This window comes from Bombus pyrosoma, linkage group LG5, assembly GCF_014825855.1.
Source record: "Bombus pyrosoma isolate SC7728 linkage group LG5, ASM1482585v1, whole genome shotgun sequence".
NCBI lineage: Eukaryota > Metazoa > Arthropoda > Insecta > Hymenoptera > Apidae > Bombus > Bombus pyrosoma.
In genome coordinates this window covers 9,542,688-9,563,481 of record NC_057774.1, presented here as the reverse complement: position 1 = coordinate 9,563,481, position 20,794 = coordinate 9,542,688, and the positions used below count along the sequence as shown (strand labels likewise).

The 20,794-nt window shown below is 27.7% G+C and overlaps 8 protein-coding genes across 20 annotated transcripts; 4 read left to right on the top strand and 4 right to left on the bottom strand.

Annotated features, from left to right (window-relative positions):
* Positions 1-13: 13 nt before the first annotated feature.
* Positions 14-1,058, bottom strand: LOC122567397 (ADP-ribosylation factor-like protein 2). The gene is made up of 2 exons (XM_043725844.1): positions 880-1,058; positions 14-683 (listed from the first exon to the last, which is right to left on the bottom strand). The coding sequence occupies exons 1-2, from the start codon at positions 942-944 to the stop codon at positions 194-196; spliced, it is 555 nt and encodes a 184-aa protein (XP_043581779.1). The 5' UTR covers positions 945-1,058; the 3' UTR covers positions 14-193.
* A 105-nt stretch (positions 1,059-1,163) lies between these two features.
* LOC122567395 (HSPB1-associated protein 1) lies at positions 1,164-2,712 on the bottom strand. Of its 4 annotated transcripts, none has more exons than XM_043725842.1 (5): positions 2,571-2,712; positions 2,284-2,375; positions 2,089-2,205; positions 1,645-2,011; positions 1,164-1,559 (listed from the first exon to the last, which is right to left on the bottom strand). In XM_043725842.1, the coding sequence occupies exons 1-5, from the start codon at positions 2,577-2,579 to the stop codon at positions 1,224-1,226; spliced, it is 921 nt and encodes a 306-aa protein (XP_043581777.1). In that variant the 5' UTR covers positions 2,580-2,712; the 3' UTR covers positions 1,164-1,223. The 4 variants fall into 4 exon arrangements, with proteins under 4 accessions (XP_043581777.1, XP_043581775.1, XP_043581776.1 ...); XM_043725840.1 differs by having other exon boundaries at positions 2,467-2,681; XM_043725841.1 differs by having other exon boundaries at positions 2,089-2,375.
* Positions 2,713-2,952: 240 nt separating this feature from the next.
* Positions 2,953-7,190, top strand: LOC122567394. Of its 3 annotated transcripts, XM_043725835.1 has the most exons (8): positions 2,953-3,093; positions 3,199-3,227; positions 4,354-4,481; positions 4,614-4,746; positions 4,821-5,328; positions 5,425-5,625; positions 5,690-5,928; positions 6,008-7,190. In XM_043725835.1, exons 3-8 carry the CDS (start codon positions 4,426-4,428, stop codon positions 6,212-6,214), a joined length of 1,344 nt encoding a protein of 447 aa, XP_043581770.1. In that variant the 5' UTR covers positions 2,953-3,093; positions 3,199-3,227; positions 4,354-4,425; the 3' UTR covers positions 6,215-7,190. The 3 variants fall into 3 exon arrangements, with proteins under 3 accessions (XP_043581770.1, XP_043581771.1, XP_043581772.1); XM_043725836.1 differs by lacking the exons at positions 2,953-3,093; positions 3,199-3,227 and adding an exon at positions 3,841-3,980; XM_043725837.1 differs by lacking the exons at positions 2,953-3,093; positions 3,199-3,227 and adding an exon at positions 4,143-4,277.
* LOC122567396 (39S ribosomal protein L9, mitochondrial) lies at positions 3,031-4,041 on the top strand. Its single transcript, XM_043725843.1, has 2 exons — positions 3,031-3,172; positions 3,255-4,041. The coding sequence occupies exons 1-2, from the start codon at positions 3,047-3,049 to the stop codon at positions 3,975-3,977; spliced, it is 849 nt and encodes a 282-aa protein (XP_043581778.1). The 5' UTR covers positions 3,031-3,046; the 3' UTR covers positions 3,978-4,041.
* On the bottom strand, positions 6,994-12,340 carry LOC122567393 (INO80 complex subunit D). Of its 7 annotated transcripts, none has more exons than XM_043725828.1 (3): positions 10,924-12,340; positions 9,217-10,731; positions 6,994-9,091 (listed from the first exon to the last, which is right to left on the bottom strand). In XM_043725828.1, exons 2-3 carry the CDS (start codon positions 10,592-10,594, stop codon positions 8,925-8,927), a joined length of 1,545 nt encoding a protein of 514 aa, XP_043581763.1. In that variant the 5' UTR covers positions 10,595-10,731; positions 10,924-12,340; the 3' UTR covers positions 6,994-8,924. The 7 variants fall into 7 exon arrangements, with proteins under 7 accessions (XP_043581763.1, XP_043581765.1, XP_043581766.1 ...); XM_043725830.1 differs by having other exon boundaries at positions 9,217-10,689; XM_043725831.1 differs by having other exon boundaries at positions 9,217-10,656.
* A 950-nt stretch (positions 12,341-13,290) lies between these two features.
* LOC122567354 (dolichyl-diphosphooligosaccharide--protein glycosyltransferase subunit STT3B) lies at positions 13,291-17,751 on the bottom strand. 2 transcript variants are annotated; one of them, XM_043725751.1, is made up of 7 exons: positions 17,345-17,751; positions 16,440-17,138; positions 16,056-16,366; positions 15,447-15,987; positions 14,891-15,352; positions 14,697-14,787; positions 13,291-14,575 (listed from the first exon to the last, which is right to left on the bottom strand). In XM_043725751.1, the coding sequence occupies exons 1-7, from the start codon at positions 17,563-17,565 to the stop codon at positions 14,549-14,551; spliced, it is 2,352 nt and encodes a 783-aa protein (XP_043581686.1). In that variant the 5' UTR covers positions 17,566-17,751; the 3' UTR covers positions 13,291-14,548. The 2 variants fall into 2 exon arrangements, with proteins under 2 accessions (XP_043581686.1, XP_043581685.1); XM_043725750.1 differs by having other exon boundaries at positions 13,291-14,540; positions 17,345-17,750.
* A 259-nt stretch (positions 17,752-18,010) lies between these two features.
* Positions 18,011-19,585, top strand: LOC122567884. Its single transcript, XM_043727009.1, has 4 exons — positions 18,011-18,435; positions 18,508-18,675; positions 18,761-19,017; positions 19,084-19,585. Exons 1-4 carry the CDS (start codon positions 18,327-18,329, stop codon positions 19,573-19,575), a joined length of 1,026 nt encoding a protein of 341 aa, XP_043582944.1. The 5' UTR covers positions 18,011-18,326; the 3' UTR covers positions 19,576-19,585.
* A 132-nt stretch (positions 19,586-19,717) lies between these two features.
* LOC122567369 (follicle cell protein 3C-1-like) lies at positions 19,718-20,768 on the top strand. The gene is made up of 4 exons (XM_043725782.1): positions 19,718-19,859; positions 20,034-20,305; positions 20,414-20,485; positions 20,566-20,768. The coding sequence occupies exons 2-4, from the start codon at positions 20,039-20,041 to the stop codon at positions 20,674-20,676; spliced, it is 450 nt and encodes a 149-aa protein (XP_043581717.1). The 5' UTR covers positions 19,718-19,859; positions 20,034-20,038; the 3' UTR covers positions 20,677-20,768.
* Positions 20,769-20,794: the final 26 nt, after the last annotated feature.

Sequence of the window (20,794 nt, the reverse complement as noted above, 5' to 3'; positions counted from 1 at the left end):
AAAAACAAATATGGACTATGAAAATGAATATTACAGTTTATTACAATACTCTAACTTTATTAATTTAAATAAAATAAAATTATATTACATTTATGCTTTTTAACGAATAGGAAATAAGTGTTACAATACAAAAAATTACAAAGAATTGTAATAGTAGCGATATAGATTTTAAAATTTGATGCATTTCTTAATATCAATCTATGTAAAATATTCTAGCAGAAATATCATCGACGATCCAATTTATTCCTTCCACAAGATTTTCTGCTGTAACTGCTGAACATTTATATATTTGCCAATGATGGGTTTTAATATTAGGTAATTCCAAAATTTCTGCAATATCAAATGCAGACAATGCTCCAGGCAAATCTTGTTTATTCGCAAGTATTAATAAGCTTGCGCCTTCTAATCTCTCCTCTTGTAAAAGTTTATATAATTCCGTCTTACAATCCTCCAATCTTCTTCTATCTGCGCTGTCAATTACCCACACAAGACCATCTGTAGACTCAAAATAATTTCTCCAATAAGACCGTAATGACTTTTGTCCACCCACATCCCATATATTTAGTTTGTATCCACGATGTTCCAAAGTTTTAATATTAAAACCAAGAGTTGGTGATATTGTATCAATTGGTTCTCCATTAAGTCTCTTTAAAACTGTTGTTTTACCAGCATTATCTAAACCTCTGTAAATATATGAAGAAAGTGTACAACGAAGGTGTACAAAGACAAAGACTTAAAATATATATGAAAAACTACAATCATTAGAGTATAAAAAGAAAGAAACAGAAATATATAATAAATTATTTAACATAGTTGTTTAAAAAGTGGATAATACCATAACCTAAAAATATTGAAACATAAAAAAGCAAAAATACGTACAGCATTAAAATACGCATTTCTTTCTCCTTTTGCTTCAGTTTCTTAAGAACTGTTAACAATCCCATTATTAATTACATTAGGAATATCACTGGTCGTTATTTTATAAACATAATATGTACCCGAAAAATGTAAAGCTACTCAACGTAACAACTTTAACCTCTATCGAAAACAACAAAGTCAAATCCAATACCGAATGAGTATCTGCTAAATATAAAATGTGTTCGATAATATACAATATATTCATTTATATATTCAACATTAATAGTAAATGAACTACTAACAAATAATTTACTCAAACATATCAAATAATTTATTAAAATATATATTATAAATTATACAACATATTATGATAAAAGTAATTCTGAAACTTTATTAACAACATCAGGATGACAAAGTGCATTAACAACTTTTTCAGTCAAATCTTGAGAAGCATAAGTATCTTGGATATCAATATGAGGTTTAGAATCTTCTTTCACTGATTCAATATAGACTTCAGGAAATCTCTCCCTCTTCGTTCTCAGAAATTCTTTTAGTTCTGTATGACTAAGTTCACGAAGCAGCTTTACGTAAATTGGATATTCTGTTACTAAATCCTTAGCAGTCCATATATTACGTTTTATCTTTCCAGAAGATGATTCTACATTTCTCACAGTTTTACATTCCCCAATAGCAATGTTGAGCTGTTAAATAATTTGATTTTAATCTTAAATATTTATAATTAATATTGATATAAACTACAGATATGTAACGTTCAATATACATTACCAAATCTATACAATCAGTGTCATTAGGTACATTATTAACATCTTTCCCAATTCTGGTCACTATTAATTTAACAATAGCTTCTTTCACTCTTGATATATTATCTGTTATTATGGGTAGCCATATATTGACACTAACAGTTAATTCCAGTGACTCAACATAGTGCCACCAACCAGGAGGAACAAATAATACATCTCCTGGTTCTAATATTACTAATCTTGCTGTGTCTTGTATCTTTAATATATTAATTTCATCTTCTTTAGTAGGACAGAAAAAGTTGTATTTACTATATATTGTAGATTCTTCATAAGGAATTCTTGTTGGCTGGAGAAAATTACTTGAACTTGGAGGAAACAATAACCATTGTTTCCTAAAAAATAATATGAACACAAACAGTCTTACTTTTATGTTAAAATTTTTGTTTTTATTTTCATACATATAACTGACCTTCCATGAATTTGAGCAACTAAATTACAACCATAAGAATCCTGATGGCAATTTGTATGAGCTCCTTTGCTTCCAATCCAAAGAGTAGAATCATCACCAGTTTTATCAATATCAAACCTTTTCCAATTTACTGAATTTATTATTTCTGGTTTATCTTTAAACCACTCTTGCATATACTTATAATCAAAGTAATACCATTGTCCATGATCTTCGTGCAGGTTCATATTTTGAATAAAGTATGACAGTGTGATTGAAACTGTTGAACAATTTATTTCCCATTGTGGAGTCTGAAATATGTAAAATAGTTTTTAAAGCTTGTCACAAAAATGTCCAAACATAAATAAAAGGAAAAGATTAATTAAAATAATAATAATTTACCATAGATCTAGCATTATAACCAAGTCGAAACGGTAATTTAATATCGCCGAATTTTTCAGCGAGTTCAGATAAATTCCATTCTAATAATTTCCAACAATATTCACCTTTTTCATTTTGTAACATATGTTGAAATACTACTGGCTCTTTCATTTCCATAATAGCTTCATATAAGACCTTATCCGATGGTGACTTTAATTTATCCATCGTTGATAATTATTTACTCTTTTTTAAATATAAAATTTGATCACGTTACAAACTGTTCCATTTTAAAACTTAAATTGAACTTTATTTTTTAAGTTGTTAAAAATATCCTATATCTACGTTTTTATGCAAGTTTTTATAAATGAGGATACATCTTCTTAATAAAATCAAAAGAGCTCTTGTAGATAATAAATTTAAAGTTGTTTACAAAAGCTACAGACTTTGGTTAGCTTCAATGATTACAGATTATGTGCACGTACAATAGTGCGTTGCTAACTACTCAAATTCCGATCCGTGGTCAGTTAACAAGGCATTATTTCATGGCGTATTCTAACCTAACAGAAACGTCACGGTAGTTTAAAATTGAATATCAACTTGTATGGCATGCTTTTTAGTTGTACCTAACAAACAAGTAAATATGTTAAGGTATACGCAATTGTACTTGAATTATTTAAAATCAACATTTCTTTCTCGTCAGAATAATATATTAGTGCAACAAAACCGGGTAATATTTTATTATCTATTTTGCAGAAGATTAATACAAGACTGAACGTTTAAAGGTGAACAATTATTACTTTCTATTTTAGAACACATATATCTTAAAAAGAATGCATCCAGTACCGCTTCATAAAAAGTATGAGAGGCAACCACGGTTAACACATAAACATTTCATTTATGAATTCATAGAGCATTCATCTCAAAGGAAACAAAAAAAGATTGATTTAGTTTTGTTAGAGAGTGTAAAAAACATTGGTGAAAAAGGTCAGAAGGTATCAGTATCTTCTCAAAAAGCTTATGAAAGTCTGATATTACCAAAATTGGCTGTATATGCAACTCCTGAAAATCTTAAAAAATATATAATCGAAGATATAGATGTCCAGAGAAGGTTATCTAAATATAGCTCTCAATTTGTAGAAAAAACAATAAGCACATTATCTCAATGTTATTTACCAGTAACAATGTCTATGGACAATCCATGGACTATAGAAAAATGGCATGTGAAAGTAGCTTTTCGTAATGAAGGATATATTGTACCTGAATACGCTATAACTCTTCCAGAGAAGACTATATCTGGACCTGATTTATCCATTGAAAATAAAGAATTTTATGTTATCGTCAAAATTAATAATATTGAGGAAGTTAAAGTCAGATGTAAAGTACATCATTATACTTCTAACTCAGAAAAAGTGATTAAATATGATGTACCATATTACTTACTACCAAGCATAGCAATTTTCCCAGAAGATCAATCAATATTAAATTCCCTCCCAAAACATCCTTTGGCTGATAAAGAAAGCGTGGAAAAATAAAAAGTAAATAATAATTGTATTATAAATATTGTAATAAATAAAATATTTCGTTCGAAAAAATTAATTAATTTGTCATATCTATATTTTATTAACATGTGAAATACAATTATAATTAAATAATTTCATTATACATATATATGTGTAGATACGTGTGTATTTTAAGTCTTACGAATTAGAATTAAAAATTAAATGATTTTTTTTCGATGATAATTATTTTGCTCACAATACATACATGTATATTTACACCTTCCTTATTAATGTAATTCTCCTTTTTATCATATATTTGCATTTATGAAATAGGTATATATATATATGTGCAATCAATAATTAATTTATATAGTATTGAGTGTTAATTTGCTCTTCATTTTTCTTTTAGTTAACCTGACTTCTTACTAATTCTATTATTACGAATGAGACGTATCATTTTAATTTATTATATTGATTAGAAATGGAAGAAAGATATTTTGGATGGGATGAAATTTCTGATGGATTACTTTTATTAAGGTAATAAAGTTTTTAGAAATTCAAATACCTCATATTTTTGTATAAATTACATCCCAAAATATAATTTATTCATAAATAAAATACAATAAATAACTATTTTACTTATTATCTTTTTCTACATTTAAATATTAGTACACAAAAGACTGAGGATGAGCATACCAAAAAGACTAAACTACAATCTGATACTAATCATGTATCAAAGGTATATTGTCCGCACTCATACTTGATTTTAAATTTCCATGAAACCTTAAGTCAACGTGATAAGGTAAATAATAAAAAGAAAAGGAATTCAATTGCAATATCTGTAATTTCTTTATTTCAAAAATATATCATTTTTAGCTCAGATTTAGGAAATATTATTTAAGGAAGGTAGCTCCAAATGAACCAAATGTTATTATTTTACAAGATATAAAGGATCTTGTAATGTATTTATTAATCAGTCACATAAGCCCTCAATTTGTGAATTTCTTCTATTTACCAATTGTGGATCGCTTTTTGAGAGCTGCAATACTTTATTTTCAATATTATGTGATAACATGGGAAGAATTAATGAAAGAACGTACAGCTACTATGAAAAAAGCACCAAATCCTTTGGCTCAGGGCTATAGATATAGATATGCAGAAGAAATGCAAATTCTTCGTTGTGTCTTAGGTAGAGAATATGCTGATTTAATAGTAGGTTGTCACGATGTTATACAATATCATCATATGACTGGTGGAAAAAAAGGAGCTCCATCTGTGACACAATCTCAAGGAGAAAAGGATTTACGAATATTTGAGGTATTAATCTGTATGACACATCGTATTGTCTGGATAGCTCTAGAACGCAAGTATTTCAGTTTGATTGGTAAGTGAAAACTATAATAAAATAGAAAACATAAACTATCTATAAAATAATAAGTATATAATTATATTCAAACAAAAAATATGATATTTGTTCTAGAAATAGAATTGCACAGATTATTTAGAACTGAAACATATAATATAGCAGAAAGACGAAGTCATATCATTCAAGATATGTTATCTAATGATATCCAAGTATTACAAGGACACAAAATACAAGTAAAAAGAAAATTATTAAGAAATTCACCCTTAATACAAGGATTGATATACTCAGATTCTGACTATCGTCTTCTATCTTTAGGTATATTACATACTTTTATATATTTCTTTATAAAAGAAACAAAATAATGCATTATGGTTTACAGGAATAGAGGACAATTCAAATGATGAACGCATTCTTTATTTGAAATATGCACTTGTTGCTGAAGAAGATAAATTACACGAACTGGGAATAAAAGTAGGAATTTTAGGAGAAAATAGAACTAATTATGATATCCTACTAATGCCTCTGGAAGAAAAAGACGAAGAACAAGACAAAACTCAATTATCTGATAGAAGAAAACATGAAAAAAGAAGAAGTATTAAAGATACAATGCAAGATACAGTGAGTTTTTAAAAATGTTCTGAATACATGCATTTATTATGAAACATTAATGTTATATTTTTTACATTTAATATCATAGCAAATATCTATAAAAGTACAAAGACTTCCGTCTTTTCAAACCAAACCCGACCTAACACAAGACTTTTCAACGAGAACAATTAATATTTCACCAAAAGGCTACAAAATTGCGCGTCAAAAAGCAAGGAAAAAGTGGTTGATTAGAGAAATTAAACGGCAAGGATATAAAGAAACAGATACATACTCAATAGCAACAATGATAGATTAATTATTTTTTTTGAAAATAAATTAGGAATTATAAGCATATTTGTATCATATAATATAAATTATCGTAATTTGAATAATATTCTCTTTTAATTGAAAGTTTATAAACTTCTTCTATGCTATTATGTGAGCAAATATAAATGTTACAAATTCTTAATTTATGTTAGTTATATTTTTAAATAAATAAAATTTTGAAATTTGTATTATTTGAATTAAACATATGATATATATAATATATACAAATACAAATTAAAAGATATACAAATATATACAAATATATCGTTATAACACAACAAATAATAACAAATAACAAATTTTTGTTGACTATGTTTGTTGAACTAAAGTAAAATAAATAGAACACAAATCAATGTTGAGTACTATTTCAAGACTGTTTTATTTTTCGTGTAATTACTTAAAGTTAGTATGAATTAGTAACAATTAAATATTTGAAAATATGTGTCTATATTTGGTTTCGTAAAAAATTTACTTCATGCAATAATTTAATTACTTTACATTTAATATTATCTTGTAAGATTGAGTAATAATGAATAAAGAAATACAAAGTATTTATATTTTTAATTATATAAAAAGAGAATTGTTGATAACTAATACAAAATATGGGAAACTACTTAAAATTATTCGTAACGCGCATTGAAAAAATTTAGAAAGAAAAATACTGATAATTATTTTTATCGCATAAGATATTAAACATAGACACATATTTCGAAAATAACGCTTTTAGGATATGTGATAAGGGTGGATAAACTGAGTACAATAAGACAATGTAAAAAATATGCTTATTATAATTGGTAATGCCTAATAATGCGTACTAATGCTGATATTTTACAAGGAGATACATATATAGGTACATTTGAAGCAATGCATTCTTTTAAGATTAAATCTTGCATTGTCCTTATATAAATAATAACTGTACCTACTTACTACCATTATATATAATAACAATATATATACGACATTAATTTAATCCCAATATGGGTTAAATTGTAAATTATATTGTATTTCTGTCCATATACAAATGGCAAATTACTGTCCATTCGCATTGGTTTACATTTAAAACATTTATTATTCAAGATATACTTCCTTGCGACCTATTATTTATGAATAATGACACGCACATGTAACGTACAAAAATTAATATCTTAACTAGTACATTTGGCACAGAAACTTTGATAATAAAAACTAGATCTCACAAAAATCTGTACAATTCTAGTGTCACAAGTAAGTTGTTTTTTCTGCTGCTTTACTCTCTAATGACATTTATTTATAGTCTACAAAGTGATTCAACATAGTTCTTTTCTTTAATTTCGATTACGATATGTATTAAAATTATGATAATTTGAAATATATTGTGTACATTTGAAAATATTACATGTACGTAGATAACTCTAGTGTCAATACTATAACTACGTTGTAATCATTTAAATGTTAAATGGCAGTAAATGATTTAGTTGTCCTTATAATTAACCAGAGGAATCTAGTTTTTTTCTCAGAATCTGTGCCCTCTTTAATCTGAATTTTATATATTTTTACTCTGAATAATAAAATAATATATCACGTGTCATCTTCTCTTATAGGCTGCAAAAGAAATTGAATCATATTACAATTACTAAAGATATCAAAAATGAAACTATTTCGGCACTTCTTATTAAATTGAATCTTTAATTATATGTTACAGTTATCTATTACTGAACATTTATCTATATGATTATAATACAAAATGAAGAAAATGATGATAGTGATGATTATGCATATATCAATAAGATTATTTGCGATTATTCGCATATATTATTACAGCAGGCAGATGATAAAAAATGAATATGACCATTTATATGTATATGTAGTTTTTTTTAAGTTCAGTCATGTGTTCATGCAATTCTATTTTATAAATAAAGTTTCTTAGTAGAAAATAATCTGTTAAAACTTCTAACTTCTGTTTAAACAAAACCTAAGTTATATTCATATCAAAACATACAATGAACTGAATAATATACTGACTTTTAATAGAAGACTTTACCTCTGTTTAAAATAGAAACTTTATACAACTTAGAGAAGTTATATAAAATCATTTGATTATATTTTTACAAAATATTAATGACTATTATTTGCAGCTATATCAGGGTACTTAAAAACAAAATAAAAATCATTAATAGTGAAGAAAGCAATATGTAAAAATAAATTTATGTGCCCTGAAAAATTCAAATATAGTAGAATTACTTTGTAGGACTGTTTGTTTCTTTTGACTTTTGTATCTTTCATAAGCAAAAAGTATTTATTGCTATACCATTATAGCTACAACACTGTAACTGAACTTTTAAATTGTATTCAAAATAATTCGCAAATGTATAAAAGAACAAGATGATTTTACAATTTTTTCGTGATTACTTTTTTAGCAAGGATGGAATTTGTAGAATTTATAAGAAATACGATCTCTTTTCTTCCTTTTTATGGGAATCTAACTATATGATGTAATTGTACCCAATGAAATTTATATTAAATTAGTAATAGTTAACTATTTGTTGTTACTTTCTGTATGTCAATCCCTGCCATTATCTCGGATTTTTATAGTTATATAACGAAAGTCAATAACACAATCTTACATTTAGCAGCACATACACAAACAGTATTTTTTTCTATATTGTAAGGAACACACGTGAACTCGTTTTCAAATTATTATATTACTAAAATAGGCGGGGCTACGAAGCAATATCTGACATAAGTTGAGCCAATAAAGCTGGCTCTAAAAGTCCATGTGTTTGCCCCATTCTCTCCAAATTCCGTACATCCTTATCCACTGCCTCTAATGCTCGCTCCAATTCTTCTTCTTCTTCTCTTGATGGTTCATATTCCCCATTTCTGCCTTCTGAAAACATAAATCTTATTTTATTTTTAAATTAAAGTAATTCATAAGAATAAATATATTTCACACAACATATTTATATAAATTAATATCACATAATATAAAAAGGACAATATCATTATAATTACCAATAAAGAGGTCATTAAAAGCATCAGCAGGTAAGTTGTTGAGCACATTGCCAAAATCATGCTCTGCAGGATCCAAAGAAGGAAACACTTCATGATCTCCCAAATCTTTGAGTCCTCCTCCAAGACCAAGTCCTAATCCTAAATTTAAGTTAGCAGAATTTGAAGTTCCTTGTGCTACAGTATTCAAATTATTCAAAGTTTTTGTCTGATTTTCACTAGAGTTTATTTGATTCAAATATTGATTCTCTTCATGTACTAGAGTAGGATCTTTAATCTCAAGTTTACTTGCAAGAGGCCGCTTTCGTTTCTTTGGCCTAGATTTTGGTTTAGGCCTGGGAATTGTAGGAGATGTTGGTTTTTTACGAGCTTTCTTTGGTTTAGACTCTTGGGCTTTACGATGATAATTATCTCTTTTCCTTGCATGTTCTGGACAAAGAGGTAATTCATGTGCAACATCAAACACAGGAATACAACATTGTGTATTATCACTAAATTTGGCAGTGCAATGTTCAAATAAAAGTTGATCTCCATTCAACATAATATGACGAGAACAATGGCGAGTACAGGGCAAAGATATTTGTTGACATCCTTCAGCTCCACAAAGCCCACCAACTAGAAGTGGCCCGTCAACCACTTTACTTGTATTTGGAGAACCACTTAAAGCTCTTGCTGTAGATGCAGGATCCTTGCAAGCAGCTTCTAGTAGACATCTAGCTCTATCACGTAACAAAATTTCTGAGTCTGTCCCACCTTTATGTAACTGAAGTAATCTTCTTCTTAGTTGGGAACGCAATTGAGAAAGGCGTGCAGAACGATTCAATGTTGAAGTGCTTTCTCCAGAAAACCAATAACGTTGATAAATTGTCATTTCATCTCCACTAGAATCACTATCTGATATTTCATCCCCAGCTCTAGGATAATACAATAGTGTATGGTCCCGACTTTGCTTTCTATTTTTTAGTCTTTGTAAATTTTCAATATGACGCTGCTTCTGTTGAATTGCTTTCGCAAATTTATAATCTATATGTTCACCATCACCACTACCACTGCCACCACCACCAACACTACAATCAGCATCTAATTCTACAGCACGGTCTTGTACAGCTTTGAATTCCGCATCTGGTACGGATGTTATCCTTATTCTTTGTTTCATACATTTTTCTTTAGTCTTACTATTTTTGCAATTTTGCATTACTTTAGAATTTTTAGACGACACTACTGAAACATTTCTTCCTGTCGCTGTACCAAATGGCTCTGGTTCACTGAAAATATATGGATCGACATCTTGACGAGCCTCAGTTTTCAGCAAAGCCTTCAACCGATCCGAAAACTTCAATTTATTGTCCATGTTTGAGTTTTCGGATATAGGGACCTTCATTGATTACCGCTTTCCTCGTATCTTGTTCCACCTGCATTCTCAAATCCTCTAAATCTTCCTTTCTATCTAGATAAAACTTAGTTCAAGCCATGTGCCTAGATCCAAGTCCATACATAAATATTTCTGAATTCATAATACTGAGAATAAAAAAATAAAAAGTTATTTTTATTGTATTATATCACAGTTTGATTGTTTTTGTATTTGCTTTAGACATTAATGTTTACATATGCATCAAGGTAATACAACTAACAAAATGAAATTTTGTACAAAGTATAATAACTTATAAAATAGTCATATCCACTACATATGCTAATAATATTAATACGCACCCAACTTATATACATATATCTGCATATGTACAAAACTTAGTTTTGTCATGGGTTATGCTTTGATAGAAACGTTAAAACTGATTACCTATTATTTAGTATCAAATTTTATAGTGGAATTTTACAAAAAATCTTGTATAGTTAAATGACAATAAAATTTATTTTGTGTTTTAAAAGTGCAAATAATACTTTAGTAGTCAATAATATCTAGATCAATTAAAGCTACATATCACCATAAGTATAAATTTCAATTCACATATTCCTGTACATATATGTATCAGATGATTACTAAAGTCACCTGGTTCAAACAATAAGCGTGAACTTAGTCCATGGCTAGATCAGGATAAAAACAATCCTTGCCTCGCATAGCAATTCACACTAAATATACCCTATACATTTTCAAACAATTTCATTACATGAAATATTAAAGCATTGAATGTGAATTCTAAAAGTTCTGACAAACTTTGACAATTCAAAGCCATATTAACAAACATTTTATTTCTAGTGTTGACATGAGTACATGATGTTGGATATCAACACTGTTTGGTTATGTTCACTCCTTATATAGGCAATAAGACACTTTGCAAAATACTATAATCAAGTTTCAGTAATATAATCAGAAAAACTCATAAGATGAATCTTGCAGCATATTTATACCCTATAACAAGGGTAAACTATTCACAAATACTATCACGAAATCCTCTTTATGAACTCGTTTCGTTTAGTTTAACCGAGGTTGGGACAATGGAAATTACTCCCAACAGTAATGGAGGTTGTTGCCCAATCAGAAGCAATCCGACCTTTTTCGTACAAAATACACTCCAACGAGATTGAAGATTCACGCACAAATTTTAGCATTCATCGATAATAACATTAGAAAGACATGTCAGATGTAAAGAAAGCAAAATGGCGGACACTGCACACACGAACAGTTTCTCATGCGAAAAATCTTTGAATTCATTGTATTATCATTATGAATTCGATATACAAACAATCTATGTCCACTTTAAGTGTTAACTAATTTTAAATGATAATTTACGAAAACATATTTTTACATGATTTCGACTATTTCTATTGGAAATGTTTAGATTGTTCTCCGTTATTCATTTTGACATAACCTTTTAACTGTTTTATGTATATAATAAACCTAATTTCATTTCTACTTCTTTTCTTTTAGAAAACAGGATAGTATAAATAAAACGACAAATATAATAATATTTCATTTTTCAATTTTAAAACATTCATTGTATGATCTAGTTTCCTTAATGCTACATTGTATTCAGAGTAATTATATTTAATTTACATAAATGTATAGCTTTTCGTTAATATTTTAAAATATGGCATGTATAACATGACATGTATAGAAAATTACATTATGTTATTTAGTAACATCATTTTACTGAACTTTCTTGATATTAATATTAAAAGAATAAATTATATAATTGATTAAATTACAATGATAGTAATTAATATAATGTATCGAGAAATATTGAAATAGTTGATTTTAAATAAATTTTAGCCTCTTACAATAAACATTGAAAATTTCATGTAACATAGAATTATTATTTTTTTGTAGAATATGAAGTGCATAAAAAAGATATTGTCTTTTGATAATTAATAAGTAATAAACAGTGCGCGATCTATATCTATTCAAATATAATTAACATGCTCTAAAAGGATATTATACTTAATTAAAAAATATAGATGTAGAAAATCTATATATAAATATCATAAATATTATTTAAACACGTAAAAAGAATAATGAAGATAAAATAAATTATGCATGTATTAAATATAAAATCGGGCGATGAAGTCAATGTCAAGAGCAATAATTTTCATATTGCTACATAACCAAACCATATTTTATATTTATTCGAGATTTTATTCAAACATTTAATTTTTGAATTAATAAATAACTAGATTCTATATTTGTGTGATAAAACATTACAAAAGACAATTAAAATTCATAAATCTAGTAACCTTCAAAAAGTTACCAGTGATCAGCTGATTTTGACATTTAAGACTATAACCTATTAATATATTACAAAAGACCACCTGTTGATATAGTCCGTTCTTTCCGAAAAAATTTTTAATTATTAATACTCTACTATTTAAAAAAAAGGTAAGTGAATTCAAATATTATATTAATATCTTATTTTGCCAAATAGCATAAAATAAGAGTATGTAAATTATATAAACGAATCTTTTCTACTCTCTTGTGTATACTAAATATGCATTTAGTATACACAATATACATATATATTTAATTCTTTCATTATTATATAATTTTTAATGCTTGCCATTTTTCTAACATAATTGCATTAGTCTTCCGAATTTTATATAGGAAATAAAATAATGTTGTCAGTGATATGTATTACAACCTTGTTTCATTTATATTTTTTTGTTTTCTTTATAATCAAATATACACAATGATTGTGTACACAGCTATTTTGCGTACTTAACATTGCTTTAACTATAATTTTGTGATCTTTGAAATACATACAATTGCTAAAAATAGTAATTGGATTATGTACATATTATAAATAAACAATATGTTCTATAATAAGAAGAATGGTTACAATGTAGATCACAAAGATATAAATTTCAAATTTGAATGAAACATGTGAACTATAGCACTGTACTTAAAAAAAAAGTGCTAGAACAATGGACAATCAAAAAATTATAAGATAAAATAATACAGTACACTTAAAAGCATATTTCCACTGCATAAAATTCAATTTGTCTTCTATATTTTTAAATTCTATACAAAAAAAAAGGAAAAATAAATGAAATATTAAATGTACAATGCTTTTAAGTGACAAGTTCCTTCTTACAAATGTTCAACAAGAATAGTATACAATACTGTATAACTGTGTATACATAACACATATTTAATCCCTCTGATCTCACCTGTTTGATATTTATAATAAATGTTTCCATTTTTTCGTTCAGTTTGACTAGTGAATTTTTCTTATTGATGTTTAGTGTGCATTACACAGATATAAGAAAAGTTTACGCATTAACTCTTTTATCATATTTCTCATGTGATAATTCAAAGCTCATTTTCGTAATTTGCAATCAGAATATAATATGCATAAAATCACGTAAGCAAAAAGCTAGAGACTACTTAAGTACAAAGATTTAAACTGTATGAATAATAGAATTTTTGCACTCCATGAATAATGTAAATTGAATATAATACCATATAGAAATTATATTTTACCTAATCGATATGTAAAGTAGTCATACATAGATAATATTTCATAATTTTGAAAAAATAAGACATTTTCGTAGTGTAATGAATAAAATTGAAAACATGATCGCTTTTTTAAAGATCATTTTTGTTAAAAAATTGTCCCAATTGCTTTCAGTGTTGAAAATTTCTTTTATTCTATATTTAATTGATTCGAGTTTCAATGATATTAAAATCTTAATTTGAGGTATAATTTGTGGTAGACCCAAGGGACGGTGTATAATTCTTTTTCCTTATTATAAAAGTTGTATTTGAAAATTATTATGAATTAGATAATAAATGTATGTTACGTAGTTTTTCGTTGAGGTTTTTGTCCTTTAATAATAGTTGGCCGGCCTTTTATATAACCTTTCTTGCGACGTGGTGTCTGTAACATTAATGTCCCCCACCCCACGATTTCAACTACATTTCAAAATTACACAATGTTATGATTTAAAGAAGGAAAAACGATACGATTAAGAATTCAACAAAAGTAAATGTTTTAACTGCTTTAACTGTTTAGCATAAGAAATAGAATTCTCACCTTTTTACTAACATATGAATTAGCATTTCGTGCAACAATTCGTTTAGATATTGGAATGCTTGGTCTATTAAATTCATTTGGCTTTTTCACCCTAAAATTGGATTTTAATAAGGACGTTTGAAATTTATAAGTATAAAAATTATAAAATTTATAAAATTAATTTATGATCTCGTTATTATTATCTATAAAATTACCTGTAAATTCTAACAAGCCAATGTTCAGTCGTGTAGGCTTCTTCCAAATATGTTAACTGGAAATTTTTATTTCCTATTTCGGCGTTACGCGTACGATCATAACCAGAGGGCGATCGATAATCAATCTTTACTTTCCCAAATCGATAGTAACTTAATTTATACATTAGTGAATTCAAAAGGGTAGGTGAACCTTCCGAATCCACGCGAAATTCTCCTTTTTCAGTAAAATAATCACTTTCACGAATATCTTGTGGATGTTCGCCTTCAGCAATTCGTACCATCCAAAGGAACTTATTAACATCATCTCCGGAATATCCAATCATTCCTCCAAAAATAACTAATACATAATCTACATCTAATGATGTCATAATTTCGTAAGCAGCACTTTCATTTGAGCTCATTGCTTTTCCAACTAGAGCTATATGTGAATTATTCCAAGTGTTATTGTCCACAAGCGTAGTTCTATATTAAAATGAAAATGCTTCGCATTGTATTATATTGTATTATATATAGAAAAAAATTTAAATAGCACATTTTATTCTCTAATAATATATACCTATTAGCCATTCCAGCAATTTGATAGCCATAATCCCACCAACTCATAATCCTAGCATCAGTAGGTGTATTTTGTGCTAACCAATAATAAGCTTCTCTGAAATCATCTAGAATAGCTCTACCTCCATCATTACTATATGATGCCAAAACAATCGAAGGGCTAGAATATGCATTACTTGTAATCCAAGTACAATGCAGTGTAAACATCATCATTAATACAAATGCACCAATGACAACACCATTTCGAAGATTAACACCTAATCCATCTCCATTACCCCTAGGTCTCTCATGTCTCATTCTACGAAGTTTACCAGCTTTATCATAGAGTGATCTACCAGGACTTCTTTCTCTTTCTTCTTCACTTTCTTCTTCACTTCCATTATTACTTCGATCGTTTCTTTCATTGTCTTCCTCTTTGAAAAATAATTCAAGAAGATCACTAAATGCAATTCCAGCAAGCATACAAACAACTGGAGTTAAAGTGAGCATAAGCCTCACCATTACTCCAGCAAAATAAACAGCACTTATAGCATACAATATAACTGTAAAGTAATTATAATTAATATATTTGTGTAGTAAATTAATAAAGAACTTCTTTCTTAAATCTTACCAAAAACACGTTCATCATTGATACGTTTAATGCAGTACCACAAGCCCACAGGAAACGTTGTAACAAGAATGTGTAAATCAAAGAAAAAGCTAAACCATGTTGTAGGTTGATGTTCAGAAACAGATGCTATTATTGGAATGTGTATCTTTGCATAACCAGTATCCCAAAGTGAATAAAACCTTCCACTCCAAGGTGCAATAACACCGGCATAAGTCAAACATATTAAAATAAACAAAAGAATACCAGCTGTAACTGCAACCACTCCGCCAAAGTATTTCATTTCAGATTTTGTAAGTACAGTTCTTAGGTATCTATAATAATAAAATATACTGTATTACAAAATTTGATATATTAAAATTATACTAACATATTATGCTAACACACCTGAGAGTTGCCACAAAAATTAATAATCCAAACACACCTCCAGCTGCCATGTGTTCTGATGTTCTTATTGGTTGAAAACCAACAAATGGTATTTGCATACTCAATAAAAGACCCAGAATATAAAATGTAGTGTAACTTGTAAAAAGACGATTACTGAATCGATTCATGATCAATAATGCAAAAACATGAAGTGGAATTAAATTAATGATAAAAACATAACCACCCCATGCAGATACCATATAAAAGTAGGACAGAGCAGTCATAGAAGCCCAAAAAATAGAGCCAGTTTTAACTGATTTAACCCACAGATAATATGTAATTTGTAGTGCAAAAATGGCAATGCCTTCATTGTCATAACTTCCTGCTACAGATCTTGAAATGTAACCAGGTACAATTGCAATAAAACACGCTGCAAATAAACCAGCTCCTGCACTCCATATTTCTTTTGTTAATAAGTACGTAGAAATGGCTGTAAGACCACTAAATATTGGAGCTAAGAATACACAAATGTCTCTTATATGCACTGGGATATTTAAAGAATGTAATATATAATGTATAGATCCAGATGTTATCATTAATCCAGGATAAACAGTTCCACCTACAATACGACCCAGCGGATACCATGCTCTTTCATCAAACCAATTTAAAAAATTATAGAATCCATGTTGTACCATATATGCTGTAGCTCTGTAGTTAAACCTATGTTACAAAAGAATATTTTATTTTATAGTAATGTTTTATAATAATTAATATGTACACATATATGTAAAGCTAATTTACTTTATCAATTAAATTATTAATAAATATGAAAATTATTTTTTATGAACAAAATGTTAGGTAAATATTAAATGAAAAATAATAAATTAAATAATTATTATAAATTAATAATAATTAAAAATACGTACCAGGGATCGAATTCATGTATGATACTTTCAAAACGTATAACCGCGAATAACCGAGAAGCAAATCCTGAGATCCAAGCAAGTAGCAAAACAGTAAAAGTAATAAGAGAACTAAGACCAGCGGCGTTTGTTAACGTAGAAGTTTTCATTTGCTTAGACGTCGATTTCTTGTCAGGGAACATATCTTTTCTAGTATTTGTAATGGATGTTCTATTTGGCAACATATTTCCTTTAAATTTCTGAATGTAATGATAAATATTTCCGTGAAATTTTAACAGACATTTGCCATGAACATATTAACATTTGTTTCTATTCAACACGCTGCAAATCAAGCTGCTTGCAACAAATTATCAAATCACTATGCCTAGGCTAGGAGTTTAAGACACGTTGAACACCGGCTACGTGTTAACCATGACTTCGCAATGACGTTCTCTACCTACTTTCATAGGAATATGGGTACAGGAATGGTATGTTCGAATATGCGCTTAAACGTACACCACGTTCGTTATGAATATCAAGCTGCCGATTGGTTTCAATAACAACACATAAAATAGAAACAGTTTGTCTACCAATGGCATTAATTTTATATCAATATCACATCCGGTCATCGACTATGATCTAAATACAGATGCAGTCACATGTAATGTACTTACTGACACTTATTCTAAACCATCATATCCGGATAATCTTATTACTTAACGACTGCTTGCTATAACATAATACGCTGCGAAATTAATACTTCCTGTTTGCGTTACAACATACAAGAAATTTAAAAAATTTTGGTATGTAATCGTAGAAAATATTATGAGCAAAAGAAACACCTAAGAAAGTGAAATTTTTGTACACGAGGAACTGTAAATTATCTTTTTTACCACGTCCACCGTTTAAAAATAGTGATTAAAAAATTCAAAATAATGGAATAGCATGAATTAAATATCATGAGTGAGAAATTTCGCTAAGTAATATAAACGAAAATTATTCTCTCATGTTTACTAGTAAGAAGCAATTAATAAAACGTACTGGGAAAAGTTCTATTGGTCGTTATGATTTCTTAAAACTTTTAGCTACAGAATTTAAGACCACTAAATCTAAAGGTAATTTACATAAAAAAATATAATTACTTATATAATTATTATATAATTATAGAAAATAAATTATTTCCACAGAAGCAAAGGAACAAGTGTTAGCAAACCTTGCCAATTTTGCTTATGATCCTATCAATTATGGATACATAAGACAACTACAAATAATTGATTTGTTTCTTCACGCTTTGTCAGAAAATAATTTAAAATTAGTACGTTTTGCAGTAGGAGGTATTTGTAATGTATGTGCCGGTAGGTATATAATGGTTTGAAAGATTTATTTTCAAAAAGTACATCCTTGTGATAACTATTAATTAACAAAAGGATTATATTTTAGATCCAATAAATAAACTATACATTTTACGTAATCAAGGCATTTGTCTATTAACACCATTACTTTCTTCACAAGATGAAGATATCATACTTTCAGTAATTACTAGTTTAATATTTTTAATTACCCCTGATTATAAGAGTGAAGTAACAACTGAATTAATTGGAAAAATATCTGATTTGTCAAATCATGAAAGTAATCGTATTAAAAACTTAACAGCAATATTTTTAAATGACTGCACTGAAATGAAGGATAAAGTTGAAAATTTTAAAAATACATAAAAAATATTTTGGAAGGATATATACCTAATTATACCTTGATACATAAAAAAAGAAGTAGTTAAAAAATTATATATTATAATTCAATTGTGGAGTAAAATGAAGTTCTCAAAGCCATTCTTTAAGTTGTTAAAAAGGTATGTGCAAAGATATTGTACAGGACCTTCAGATGTTGTAAACACTATGAAAGTTGGAAATGAAATATCAGTTTTTAAAACAGTTACCAAAGATGATATACTAAATTTTGCAAAATTAACGGGTGATTATAATCCAATACATTTTGTGTCATCAAATAATCTTGTTCATGGTGCTCTACTCAATGGCTTAGTATCAGGAGTACTTGGTACAAAAATGCCAGGCCCAGGAACCATAGTAGTTGGACAAACCTTTACATTTCCAGCACCATGTTATGCTGGAGATATAATAGAAATAAAAGTGCAAATTGTTTCTATAAGAAAAATCATGAAATGTGAATATATTTGTATTGCAAATGGAAAAAAAATAGTTTTAAAAGGAAATGCAAAACTTATCAAAAAGTTATAAAATATCAATGCATAATAAAGTGAATATGTATAATCTTATCAATAAGAAAGTAATCTAAATCTTATTGTACATATATTTTAAGATTATATTCATATTAAAAGAATAAAACAAGCTTTTTTTTAAATACAATATGATTACAGTACTGCAGTATTATGAAATATTGCTTATTATGAATGTGACCCATTTTAATTGCTGATTTTACAAAACAAAGCGCATTCAACAAAACCTGCACGACTTATTGATTTTCATTACTTCATGCAAGTAATGCACACAATTTGATTAATGTAAGTATCATTAAACTGAATATATACTTGTATACTTTATTAATACTTTACAGTTTAGTGTACAGATTTTTATATATTCTTAATATACTTAGATGCAGCTTTCTTTTATTGGTAATTATTAATTAAAATAATCTTATTCATAAGTGAAATCTGAAATAAATATTTTTTTTACAGAAAAGATGAATCCGGTATTTCTGTTATCAATTCTCTATTTCTTATCTGCATCAGCAGATCAAATTAAAATAAAAGTTTTAAATGATACTCTTAAAATTGTAACTACTGAATTTCCAATTGGTTGTGCTTGTGGAATTTTTTTAAGTGGACAATTTAAAAAGAATGGTAAAGAATCACCTACAGGAGAACCTGCTATTCTTCATGATTTGCCTGGAGCATTTTCATGTACTCCAACTGGAAATAAACTGTGTACAAATAAATGCTTGGAAACTGTGAGTTAATCTATAAAAATACAAAAATTAATATCACACATATATTTTATTAATGATACAGTTAATTTCTTATCTCAAGTAACGCAAAATATGAAATATTTACTATAGATTATTAAACATCTGCCAAACAGTCCTAAAATACTATGTAATTCAATAAAATATGACTGTCATAAGGAAAGGGTAAGTTTTATTTTAATGTTTCACAATAGCTTCAAATTAACTATTAAACAACATTATATTATATAATTTCTTTATATTAGGCTTACTTATTTATTAAAAACTGTAACAGTGGATGGATTAACACTAATCTCTCTGCTGGAAGAGAATATTGTTGTAAGGATGGCACACCATACAAATGTCCAGTATATTAAAATAAATATCTTTTATTATGTATGTGTTTTCACTTGTTATAAATGTATAAGCTTTATACTTTTTTAATTTAATAAAACCATTATTGATTCTACCAATTTTCTTCTTAAATGTCCCGCT

Excerpts from the sequence above, each read along its gene's own strand:
- LOC122567354 (XM_043725750.1), bottom strand. The coding sequence starts at position 17,565 with ATGTTGCCAAATAGAACATCCATTACAAATACTAGAAAAGATATGTTC. Across the intron at positions 15,988-16,055 it reads CAATGATGAACGTGTTTTTG|TTATATTGTATGCTATAAGT; the intron begins GTAAGATTTAAG and ends ATTACTTTACAG. Across the intron at positions 14,788-14,890 it reads TGGCTTGTTAGAATTTACAG|GGTGAAAAAGCCAAATGAAT; the intron begins GTAATTTTATAG and ends ATCCAATTTTAG.
- LOC122567396 (XM_043725843.1), top strand. The coding sequence starts at position 3,047 with ATGGCATGCTTTTTAGTTGTACCTAACAAACAAGTAAATATGTTAAGG. Across the intron at positions 3,173-3,254 it reads TATTAGTGCAACAAAACCGG|AACACATATATCTTAAAAAG; the intron begins GTAATATTTTAT and ends TTTCTATTTTAG.
- LOC122567369 (XM_043725782.1), top strand. The coding sequence starts at position 20,039 with ATGAATCCGGTATTTCTGTTATCAATTCTCTATTTCTTATCTGCATCA. Across the intron at positions 20,306-20,413 it reads CAAATAAATGCTTGGAAACT|ATTATTAAACATCTGCCAAA; the intron begins GTGAGTTAATCT and ends TATTTACTATAG. Across the intron at positions 20,486-20,565 it reads ATGACTGTCATAAGGAAAGG|GCTTACTTATTTATTAAAAA; the intron begins GTAAGTTTTATT and ends TCTTTATATTAG.
- LOC122567884 (XM_043727009.1), top strand. The coding sequence starts at position 18,327 with ATGTTTACTAGTAAGAAGCAATTAATAAAACGTACTGGGAAAAGTTCT. Across the intron at positions 18,436-18,507 it reads TAAGACCACTAAATCTAAAG|AAGCAAAGGAACAAGTGTTA; the intron begins GTAATTTACATA and ends TTATTTCCACAG. Across the intron at positions 19,018-19,083 it reads AAATGAAGGATAAAGTTGAA|AAAGAAGTAGTTAAAAAATT; the intron begins AATTTTAAAAAT and ends TGATACATAAAA.
- LOC122567393 (XM_043725828.1), bottom strand. The coding sequence starts at position 10,594 with ATGAAGGTCCCTATATCCGAAAACTCAAACATGGACAATAAATTGAAG. Across the intron at positions 9,092-9,216 it reads TTTTAATGACCTCTTTATTG|AAGGCAGAAATGGGGAATAT; the intron begins GTAATTATAATG and ends TTATGTTTTCAG.
- LOC122567394 (XM_043725835.1), top strand. The coding sequence starts at position 4,426 with ATGGAAGAAAGATATTTTGGATGGGATGAAATTTCTGATGGATTACTT. Across the intron at positions 4,482-4,613 it reads GATGGATTACTTTTATTAAG|TACACAAAAGACTGAGGATG; the intron begins GTAATAAAGTTT and ends TTTAAATATTAG. Across the intron at positions 4,747-4,820 it reads CCTTAAGTCAACGTGATAAG|CTCAGATTTAGGAAATATTA; the intron begins GTAAATAATAAA and ends TATCATTTTTAG.
- LOC122567395 (XM_043725839.1), bottom strand. The coding sequence starts at position 2,670 with ATGGATAAATTAAAGTCACCATCGGATAAGGTCTTATATGAAGCTATT. Across the intron at positions 2,376-2,466 it reads GTTATAATGCTAGATCTATG|ACTCCACAATGGGAAATAAA; the intron begins GTAAATTATTAT and ends TACATATTTCAG. Across the intron at positions 2,012-2,088 it reads GTTGCTCAAATTCATGGAAG|GAAACAATGGTTATTGTTTC; the intron begins GTCAGTTATATG and ends ATTATTTTTTAG.
- LOC122567397 (XM_043725844.1), bottom strand. The coding sequence starts at position 944 with ATGGGATTGTTAACAGTTCTTAAGAAACTGAAGCAAAAGGAGAAAGAA. Across the intron at positions 684-879 it reads GAAATGCGTATTTTAATGCT|AGGTTTAGATAATGCTGGTA; the intron begins GTACGTATTTTT and ends ATATATTTACAG.